Source organism: Oryzias melastigma, linkage group LG8 (genome assembly GCF_002922805.2).
Source record: "Oryzias melastigma strain HK-1 linkage group LG8, ASM292280v2, whole genome shotgun sequence".
NCBI lineage: Eukaryota > Metazoa > Chordata > Actinopteri > Beloniformes > Adrianichthyidae > Oryzias > Oryzias melastigma.
The window spans coordinates 18564735-18576159 of NC_050519.1; the positions used below are offsets into that span (position 1 = coordinate 18564735).

At 35.4% G+C, this 11425-nt stretch overlaps 1 protein-coding gene across 1 annotated transcript in view; it reads left to right on the forward strand.

The window, feature by feature from the left end:
• Positions 1-10297, forward strand: part of gucy2c (guanylate cyclase 2C) — an 18481-nt gene extending 8184 nt beyond the window's left edge. The window contains exons 9-27 of the mRNA XM_024272400.2: positions 105-190; positions 265-382; positions 769-850; positions 959-1052; positions 3314-3376; positions 3462-3533; positions 3614-3718; positions 4177-4263; positions 5463-5595; positions 5674-5811; positions 5907-5995; positions 6088-6179; positions 6296-6454; positions 6739-6931; positions 7025-7199; positions 7880-7978; positions 8076-8170; positions 8304-8380; positions 8918-10297. Of these exons, the coding sequence (XP_024128168.1) occupies positions 105-190; positions 265-382; positions 769-850; positions 959-1052; positions 3314-3376; positions 3462-3533; positions 3614-3718; positions 4177-4263; positions 5463-5595; positions 5674-5811; positions 5907-5995; positions 6088-6179; positions 6296-6454; positions 6739-6931; positions 7025-7199; positions 7880-7978; positions 8076-8170; positions 8304-8380; positions 8918-9125 (2165 nt within the window). The 3' untranslated portion in view covers positions 9126-10297. The remainder of the gene's footprint in view (positions 1-104; positions 191-264; positions 383-768; positions 851-958; positions 1053-3313; positions 3377-3461; positions 3534-3613; positions 3719-4176; positions 4264-5462; positions 5596-5673; positions 5812-5906; positions 5996-6087; positions 6180-6295; positions 6455-6738; positions 6932-7024; positions 7200-7879; positions 7979-8075; positions 8171-8303; positions 8381-8917) is intronic.
• The last annotated feature ends 1128 nt before the right edge of the window (positions 10298-11425 follow it).

Genomic DNA, 11425 nt, shown 5'->3' on the forward strand with positions numbered 1-11425 from the left:
AGATAATGTATTTAATGGTTTAATTAAAGAACGGAATTGATTTTTTTGTAGGATGTAAAAATATGTGTTCTATGTTTTTGCATTTATGTGATTCCCATGAGCAGGAATGGCAGGAAGCTATGTGCTCGATGAGTACGGTGACAGAGATGTTAACTTCTCCTTCATCTACACATCTGCTCAGAATGACAAGGTGAGACCACAAGTACAGAGAGAAAATGGAGGAAAAGATGACCAGATGTTCAATGTTTTTGTCTGCTTTCCTAGTATGAAACTCTTTCAGTGTTTGATACATCTCAAAATATTACCATAATGTGGCATGACAGCCCCGCCTTGCCGTGGAAAGACGGTCAACTGCCTGGAGACGAACCAGAAAATACAGAAGGTAAATCATCTTAAATGTTACAAAGAATGTTGAATATTTTCCACTGAACTTCTTGATATTTGTAAGATTCTTTCTGGATGCAAACATTTAACATTGATATAAAATACATTTTTTTAAGTAAAAGGAATGGAAAAATAAACATCTATTCATGCAGACAAGACTTAAAGAAGACCAAACTGAACAACATGGCAATAAACAGAGAAATTTGGACTTTCATGGACAATTCTGAATCAGAAACAGCAGTGGATTGATTGGATGACTAAACATTAAGATCCAGCAGTATTTAAAACTAAACATTTACTGTAAACTACTATTAACTGTCTTCTCTCTGGATTTATCGTGTGGGTTAGGTTCTTTTTAACATCACTTCTTGTGTTTGCTTGCAGACTTAAGCACTCAAGATATCATTGTGATCGTCTTGGGTGTCAGCGTTGTGGTGGTGACAGCCATTGCTCTCATTTTCTACAGGTAAGCATCAGAGGGGGGTTAGTGACAGAAATAAAACAAGTGTTTTAAATATAACTTAAAAAGTGAGAAGATGTAATGTACACGCGTATTGTCCACAAATTCTGTTAGACAGAACAGAAAAGAGCGCCTGATGCAGATGAAGTGGTCCCACATTGAGCCGCACCTGATTGGTCCTCTGGATGAGAAGGAGGTCTCCCTGAAGGTGAGTACCATCAACACAAAAGGTTATAACTCTAAGCCAACGCAGATAACTGATAAGATATACGAGTCAAGATAAGATAAAAAGGCTCCCACGAAAGAGCAGACTGATTCAGTTAAACATACAAGGATTAAAGTGATTCAGATCATGTAGTGGATATCTGATGGCATTAGCATCTTTGGGAAAACATACTTTATCCAGGTGAAACACAATTTCAAAAACAATGAATTAATCTACAATTTGTGATAAACTCAGCAAACTGTCACCACCAAATATTACAAAACCTCCACCAGTCATAAACTGCTACATACGTCAAACAAAAGCCTGATATTGACTGAAAGATGAGTTCTGTCAGCTGCTTGGAGGCAAGTTGACTGAGTGTCTGTATTAACACATACACCAGATAAAACAAGATTTACAGCAGAGAACTTGGTCAAATGGGTCCTTCATAACCCTCGGTAAATGTTTTTACTCCCTCACTGAAGAAATACTACGAGACAGTAGAATATTTCCAATTGTTTTAAGTTTCTTTTTCATTTATCTAAGAATTTTGATTGGAAAGGTGACACTTGAACAAAAACATATTTCTGAATGTGTTTTTTCATTGGCTTTCTGTTCATATGCACTCATTTGTATTATTTTCAATTTTACTTTTTCAAAAAACAATTTTAGCTGTAAACATATATGCATTTAAATATATTTGTCATTCCCCAGCTTGTTAGAGACAATTGGTTAAGCCAGTTTTGGTTACAAACACATTTTTATAAAATTTGCTAAACATTATTAAGCAAAAACTGCAGGAATGATAACAAAAGTATTTGTTCACACACTTCTTTTGGTCCCTTTTTACATACTGTTCTACTGTGAGCAATTAGACAAGAGCTCCTAAACAAGTTTTCATTCATCGATGCATAATTATAAGAATTTTTTTTAAAGGCACAAATTGACTTTCACGCAAAACACCACAATTTATTCTAAAAGATCAATACAAAAATAGATGAATGAAATCTCATCTTTCAATGACATCCCATCTAGAAATGATCAAGAATAGTTGGAGCTAAATCATCGAAAAAAGAAAATGGCCTGAATATCAGTTTAAATGGGTTTAGAGCAGAAATAAATCAACAGAACAACAAACACAAAAAATGATCAAAACTGAACTCATAAATAAACACACATACAGACTTAATGTATGCTAAACCAATGTTATCTAACAAGGAATAAACTAATGAATAGAACTAAACCTAATCTTATTGAAAAATGTTTTACTTTTCCCATAGCAATTCAGAGAAATACAAACATGTAAACAAACATATTTCAAATGATTGTTTGTCTGTTTAGCTTGTTGAACTAGATATATGGATCACAATAAAATTTCTTTTTATTTGGCATTTTTATGTCCTGTCAAGTCGCTGTGTTGAGGACCCACGTGTCAATTCCTGAGATGAAAGTTTGGAGAAATAAAAACTGAAGACAAACATAGATAATATGAAGGCAAACACAAAGTTAAAACAAGATTTTTGAAGTATTTAAGCCTAATAAGACAGTAATTTGAAGCAACAAACAGTTGCATATTTAAAAACTACAACCTGATGTGATTCCTAGCAGCATAAGAACACATAAGTTAACTTAAATACAAAGATCTGACCAACACAACAGTACATAGTTAACAGATATGCATTTTTAACTAGCTCACACAAAAAACAAATGCATTTGCAGTATAAGTGAAATTTTAAAGAGACTAATCAGAGTCAAGGGGAGTTCATAAAACAACCACTAGATGGCTTCTCACATAAACGGTTCACCTAAAATATACCAACTTCACTACATAAAACCACATATTTACCTAAAATTGTGGTCAGATCTAATTTCTACAACGGTGTTAGGGCTGAAACATTATGAACCCAATTATTTTTTTAAGTTTGGAAAAAACTAAGGTTCAGTGAAGTCATTTCCTGTCTGGACTGGATGAAGTTCACCAGAATACTCAAAAAGTGGCCCCAAGTCAGCCCAATAGACATATTTAAAATCATCCATACCTTAGTGACAATTGTGTTTGAAAAACTCACCAAAATACCACCATGACATTAAATCCCTTCTGTTCAGCTTCTGTTAAATATTTTCAATGGAGAAATGAATCCCCAACGGAATTAGGATTATTAAAACTCTGTTAGGGTGAGCAGGTTTTTTCCAAACCAATGAAACTACGCCCTGTGGTTTTTCATTTTACAATCATGAACATTTATGATGTGTTTACGGAACAGATTGATGAAGATAAGCGGAAGGACAGTACATTCTTCTCTCATCGTGGTCGCTACGACAAGAAGGTATCATCAAGTTCATGTCCAAATCATTATTTAGCTTTTAAACAAATAACACAGATGAAGTTCATTCTCTTTGGGTTTTTTTCAGCCTGTTATATTGAAAGAGCTGAGACACCCAGATGGAGATTTTACTGAGGAGCAAAAGATTGAACTTAACACTGTAAGTCACCTTTGTAGGAGACATTCACACAACATATATTAATGACAATTTTTTAATGGCATTTTCTATTTATGTTTCAGCTGCTGCGCATCGACTATTACAACCTCACAAAGTTTTATGGGACTGTGAAGTTTGAGTACGGCGTGTTTGGCGTGTTTGAGCTATGTCAGAGGGGCTCTCTCAGGGTAAGATCTGTTTCCATCTTCACCTGAACTTCTCACCTTTATTACCATTATTAGTGCCTCCATTTTTATTTGTAGGACTGAATATGTGGGTTTTTGTGTTTTTTTTTTAAACTTGCCATAAATAATATACATTTAATACAGATTATAATTTTTTTTCTTTATTCCCACATTCTGAAGCAAGATGGGTGATTTCCTATAAAACGTCCATGACCTTATTCAAGTCCCTTGTCAACGTTGTCATTTATGACACCGGCTGTTGTCCCCTTTTCCGGCCTCCTCCCCGACTTTACTGCCCACTTGATCATTTATGACAGTTTAGACAACGTTAATAGCAAGAGGATAAATACCAGTAATCTTAAGGTTGCACAAGCACTGATTGACGAGCAAGTGTCCCACTTTTCTGTTACATGATCATGTTGGGTGATGAATGTGAACTTTATTTCTTTTCCTGTTTTTAGTATATTCTTAACGACAGGATATCCTACCCAGATGAAACCTTCATGGACATGGAGTTCAAGATCTCAGTCATGTATGATATCGCTAAGGTATGGCACCATAATCTTATTTGGATTGTTTATCTTTATCTTAAATATTTATTCATTTTTCCATCGTTCATCTAGTCTAAGATTAAATGTCTTATCTACAAGTATGTAATCAGTTTGATACATGTTTTTGGTTGCTGAGTTTCCCCTCAAACAAACCACAAGAATAGGACAGCAGTAGATTGTCCTTACTCAATATGTGATCTCACTAAAAAAATGTAAAAAACATATTTGACAAGTAATAACGAGAGCAAGTGGTGATTTCATTGATTGACAATGGAATTTATCTGCCAGAAAGCTACCTTCTGTTACATGTGGATTAACCTCCAAACCTACTATCCTTTGTTTAATTTTTATCTGATGTTTACAACCTTTTGCTTTTTAAGAATACATTTTCTAACCATCTATTACCAGCAGACACATTCACAACTTGATGTTTTCCAGGCAGTATTCTTGCATGTTACTCTTGCAAGACTATTCATGTTGGGGCTTGAGGTAATACCTACTTAGTAACTGGTGCCAGATCACATCATTACTCGACAGGCCGCCCCATAATGTAAATCAGCTCTTCTTTACATTAGGAGTGAACACGGTAACACCTCTTGACTAAATTCATCCATGACAACTGAACAAGGGGGGATTTAGATTTTAAATTAATGTTTTTCTTTCAAACAGAAACAGAAAAAAGTTATATTCATTTCATACCAAAAAAAAGAAGACCAAATAAACTTATGCAGATGTTAAATTCAGAACAGCATTTTCGGTACAATCATACTGACTGACAAAATGAGTGTCCACATCATAGAAAGTGAACTTAGACTTGGCGTTTGCATAAAAAACTTTCTGTCTCAGCTTGAAAGGGGGAGAGCAGAATTAAGCTTAGAATTTCTATATACTTTGTAATTATTTTGTTGTAAAACTAAATTTGTTAAAAAAACTTTTCAAAAAGTTTGTTATATGTTAGCTTAAAACTTATCAACATGGTAGCCATTATAAAACTGATAATCCAGCTTCAACTGTGTGTAATATTTACAAACCACTCAGAAACATGACCACTATTAATTTATCAACTTTAACTAATACGTTTTTACAGCTAAATGTTTAATAAGTACCAAGACCAGCTAAATTAACAACAATTTAATGAATAAGGAAGTTATAAGAAAAGCATATAGTTTGATTTTTATAATTTTTGTCTACCACAGGGGATGTCATACCTCCACACTAGCAACATCCCAGTCCACGGACGCCTCAAATCAACCAACTGTGTGGTTGATAACCGCATGGTGGTCAAAATCACAGACTTTGGTTGCCACACGATCTTGAAGCCGCTCAAAGGTGAGAAGGATTTTCGTTGTTGTGAGTCCTGATGATTCATGTCAACAGTCAGAACAAAGTCTCCTCCTCTCTTCTCAGATCTGTGGACCGCCCCAGAACATCTTCGTAAAGATGGAGTCTCCCAGAAAGGCGACGTTTACAGCTACGCCATCATCGCCCACGAGATAGTTACGAGGAAAACCCCGTTCTATACACAGTACTGCTCCGATTCAGCAGGTACATCACCAAAATACTGTCTTAAACAACAACGCGTATCTATTTATATATTGCAATAACTTAAATTTTTTTATATTTTCCTCTCACTTTTGCAGAGAAAATGTACAGAGTTCAATATCCCAGAAACAACAACTTCTTCAGACCAGAACTTAACTTTGAAGGAGCATCAGACAGAGAAATTGAGGTAAAGACTCACAAGTTTAAAATGACAACCAAAAACATCACCCATCCTCAGGTAAAGGATAATTCCTTGTTTCTTCTGATTTGTGTATGCAGCTGTACATGCTGATAAAGAACTGCTGGGATGAGGATCCTGAACGGAGGCCAGATTTTAAGAAAATAGAACTAACTCTGGGAAAGATTTTCAGGTTTGTAAACACACTAGTGGGAACATGACCCAACTTTACAGCTGTTCTGAACTGAGAGGTACATTTTTATTATTAAAAGCATACATTGGTTAATATTCTTTAATTATTTATCTTAGTAATCTGCACAACCAAGCCACTGAGACATACATGGACAACCTGATCCGTCGTCTGCAGATGTACTCCAGGACTCTGGAGAATCTGGTGGAGGAGAGAACTGCTCTGTACAAAGCTGAGAGGGACAGAGCCGACCGCCTCAACTTCATGCTGCTCCCCGGGTAGCCCAACTATGTTTCATATTTTATACGCCTATTTTATGCCAAACTTTGTGCATCTAGACCCCAACTTTTTACCTCGCTGATGCTTTGGTTTAACAGTCTACTGTGCATCACTACAGTTTAGACAATTCTGAAAAGAGCAATCACAAAAGAAAGAACCAGATGAGAAAAGTTTTGCTTTTTCTTTGATTCCTTAAAAAAGTCATTATTAGTATTATCTAGAAGTGCCGGTGTAGTTAAATTGCAGTGGATTAAAAACAACATTTGTGCTCGGCTCTCCTCAGTCCTGTGGTGCGCTCCCTGAAGGAGACCGGTCGGGTGGAGCCAGAACTCTTTGAAGAGGTGACCATTTACTTCAGTGACATCGTGGGATTCACCACCCTCTGCCACTATAGCACTCCCATGGAGGTTGTGGACATGCTCAACAACATCTACAAGAACTTTGACAGCATCTTGGACCACCATGACGTCTACAAGGTAGTTTGTTGGCTCAGTTTTGGTTTTGCATTCTTTTGTCTGGATTTTGATTTAATAAATTAACCTGTACATTATATCATGTTTACTCCCCAGGTTGAGACAATAGGAGATGCATACATGGTTGCATCCGGTTTACCCAACCGGAATGGGGACCGGCATGCAGTGGACATTGCCCACATGGCTCTGGACATCCTGTCATTCGTGGGAACTTTTGAGTTGCAGCACCTGCCTGGGATTCCTCTGTGGATCCGTATTGGAGTGCATTCAGGTACTAAATAATCCTGGGTATAGATTTAATTAAATGGTGTTATTTCTGCAATATTTAAAACATTTCCTCAAATTAACTTTTCATTAAACCTCAATGTCCTAGGCAGTTAGTGCCTGCCTTGAAACCAAGAGGTTATTTGTTAAACTTTCACAGTTGGACCACAAGAGTTCTAAAAGTTGTACAAAATGCATCTGTGGTTGGAACTAAGGATATAGAGTTAAACTGGGTATTCAAATCATCTTTGAGTAAGGTTTTTAAATGCAGATCATCATGAAGTGAACAATGTATATTTGTGACATCTAGTGGTAACTGTTAGAATTCAAATTTAACCCACAACAGGCTCCTTTTCCTTTAGTATATACAGCCATCCAAGTAGAATTATCAATAAACAAATGAAAACAATTCACTTTCTATGAGTCTGGTAAATGAGATTAAAATGTGTATTTCATTTTATTTTTGGTAAAACTTTACAGCACCTTCTTCTTTCTTGTTAAATGTAAATTAGATTTTTTTTTACTTCCTTTATTGGTGCTACAAATTCTTGAAAAAGTTCACTTTAATGATTAAAACAGAAACTATAAGATTTGTAAAGATGGAAAAGCCTCTGAGATATGCTTGTGAAGCAGAGTTTAACAAGAGAAAGTAACATGTTTGAGTTATCTGTGTGTGTTTGTGTGAAGGCCCCTGTGCAGCAGGAGTGGTGGGAAACAAGATGCCTCGGTACTGTCTCTTTGGGGACACGGTCAACACGGCGTCACGCATGGAGTCTACTGGCCTGCGTAAGACCAAAATATTTAATTTAGAAACTGCGGATGCAGATTTTGGTTTTACCTCAACCTAGTTTAAAGCTATACTGTATGTCACTTGTTCTTACAGCTTTGAGAATCCATGTGAGCCAATCAACCATCAAAATCCTGCAGAGGACAGCCTGCAAGTTTGAGTTTGAGCAGAGAGGAGAGACCTATCTGAAGGTGGGTGACAGGATGTTTATATGGTTTTGCCTGTTAGTTTGCGTGAATTGGCAGATAGATATATAATAATAATAAATGAGTCAATTATATTTTCTGCTTAAGAGTTTTCTTTTCTCCTCATACATATTTGCAGGGTAAAGGTAAAGAGATGACGTACTGGTTAACAGGAGTGACGGGGGGCAACTACAACCTGCCTGCACCACCAACAGCGTAAGCAAAGAGATTTCTATGAACTATCTCAATCTACTATTTATGTAATATGGTATTTCAAAAAGTTATCAGCTTTCAATTTAATGAAAATGTAACTACAACTATTTATAGTGATCTAATCTACCTTAAAAATAATCTTGCACCTTATTAGATTCATATAACAATAAAGATCCAGATTAATAAACATCTTTAACTATTTAATAAGGTTCAAAGCTTGTCCCAGTTGTAAGATTTTACAGTTGTTAAATTCAAAATCCAGTTAATTCTTTTTTATTGAGCATTTTACAACCAAGGCGTAAACAGGAAAGTAAAAGTAAAAGCACACACAGCAGACCTTTAACGATAATAGTATAACAATAATAAGCATATACCATTTATCATAATAATATTCTTAATTTGGATTATTAACAAATAATAAAAAAAATAACTTGTTAAACTTTCAATTACATGGTAAAAGTCTAATTAAAACATTGCAATCCTAATAAAGTTTGACTTTCAAACCATTTTCTAACAAAACTATTTAATTGTAATTTTAAGGGAAAACTTCCAGCGGCTCCAGCAGGACCTGGCAGACATGATCATTTCCAGTCTGGAGAAGCGTGAAGGCGGGAAGGAGACCATTGAAAAGAGGAAGACCTTGTCCACCAGAATCCGCTGGAGGGACAGAAACAACAGCCTTCAGAAGGAAAGTCCGCCCGAGTACTTCCACCTGGCTGTCACAGAGGATCCCAGCACTTACCTGTGATTCCAGCTTTCAGTGGATTATACTGACAGAGAAGACTGTAATGAGCCAGATCAGGTATCTGTGCGTTCTCTTTCTCTGATTCAGGACAATAATGACAGAGAAAAATAAGCTTTACACAGATGTTCCTGTTCCAGGTCACAATCATTTTCCTAACACTCAAACCACCTGCAGTAAAACGCTTCTCTACACCAATTTGTTACATGAATCTTAAAATTCGTTCCACTTACACGCCAGACCTGCTCACACAACGGACAAAATAATGCATGTTAAATAATTTTCCTTGTTTTATAGGATTGTATTTAATTGTAGCATAACAACTTCACTGTTTATGGAGTATAGCTTTTTTTATTTTCACAATGCAACTCTTTTAGTAAAGTCTTTATTTAATTAATGGCTGCTTAAGAGAGACTTTAAAGCTTCAACATTGGTTTTTTTTTAAAGATAAACATCAATTTGGATCATTTTACGTGTTATAGAGAAGATGCTTCACCTTTATTTTTAAATCATAATCTTATCTGCTGTAACACTGACAAATGTTTAACTCCTCGATGTCTATTCATGTAAATATGTATTCAACCACTTCAGCTACAAAATTACTTTAATTTAGCATCCACTTAAAAGCAAAAACACACATTTTCATAGCTGGAAATTAATCCAGGTGTCAAGAGGTAATAGAAGAGGAAAGATTTGATGGTGTGAGCTCCAAATAAACCCAAACAATGACGGAAAATATGTTTATTTTGGAAAGGACGTTTGTGTTAAATGTGTGTATGAACATTTTTGGAATTAAATATATAAATATATTAAAACAGTACTATGTAAATAAACCTTTGCTGCTGTAAGGACAGCAGAGCTACAGATGTATATGTTCACCTATTTTAGACTTATTGTACAGATGTTTGTCAAATAAAGTTAACTACACAGTGGATTGATTATTTATCAAACTGATTACATGAAGATGATCAATACTTTCTTTTTTCTTTTATTTCCAGAGATTTAGGATTTGTTTCTGCCATCTCTTTAATTTTAGTGTAAATCTTTATAACACAAGTTTTAATTTGTTTTAAGAGTTTCTGGAATATGAGTGTGATTATTTTTTATATACTGAATAATGTTTAAAATATGGCACAAGTGTGAGGATTCTTATAGTTTTTAATATCACTTTTGAAAAAGAGCGTATAGAGCTTTCTAAGGCATCATCACCATACGACAATTTAAAGGACTGCGATGCAAAGATCATCTACACATTTCAGAAAAGTATGAAAACATGATACATAACACATCTCAACATACTGAGATCAAACTAACATCATCTAACCTAAGTCAAGCCCAGATTCTGAAGACCCAGACACATTCTGTTACGGAATTCAGCCTATGTCATGAATCTTTTAGAAAATACAATGTTCTCTCATTCTTCTTACACCCTCATGTTGTTATCGCTAATAAAGTGTTTGTATGCAACAATGTTAGAGGTTTCAATGAAAATTCAACATCACATTAACTTCTAGGAATCTTGTCATTGAGTGTTCGCTTTCTGATGTTACACTTCTAAAAAACAATCCTCGCAGGAATTGATTTTACCATTGATTGAATGAGAAGTGGACCAAGTAATGTCAACTTTGGAGAATTATTTAATTAAATAAATTCTGTTGCTATGTTGGAACCAGAAATTGTCAGTAAGCAGTGATGGTTCCGAATGGGTTTGAGTCAGCATTTCTATGGCAACCACTCCCACCAATCAGTAGTGAGGTTGTTGGAGGGCCACACCCCTACTGCTTGAAAGTAGGTTTGGGAGAATATGTCAATTAATGTACTTTTATCAAGATATTGGATTGGTCAGTTTATAATTTGAATAAGTTGCACTAAGACAAGAGTGGTAATGCTGACAACTCTAATGACTGAGAGATAGCCGCTCATTTCTTAATAGACGTTTATGGGATTTTGGGTTTTTTTCTTACAGGTACTTCATGTTTGGACCACAAGAGAGGGGTCACTCAGTCCAGTTCTCATTTACAGTCAATGGATTTTGTGCTGGAAACAAAAAAGGACTTCACAGGCTTTACAGCACAACAACATCTGCTGTTTGCTTCCTCTTAAACCAAGTCTTCTTGTAAAAGTTCTAGCAGCCTGTGTGCATGAATAAAAATGTTTGAGAGTAGGTCCTTACAGTGTGATACTTTTCTCAACTGTACCTGCTGACAAGTATATACACACATGTAAACTTAGTAAGATATTACTATTACAGTTGAAATAAAGTATGACGGAAGCAAAACAAAAAAAAGACTGAAACTAACTTGCAA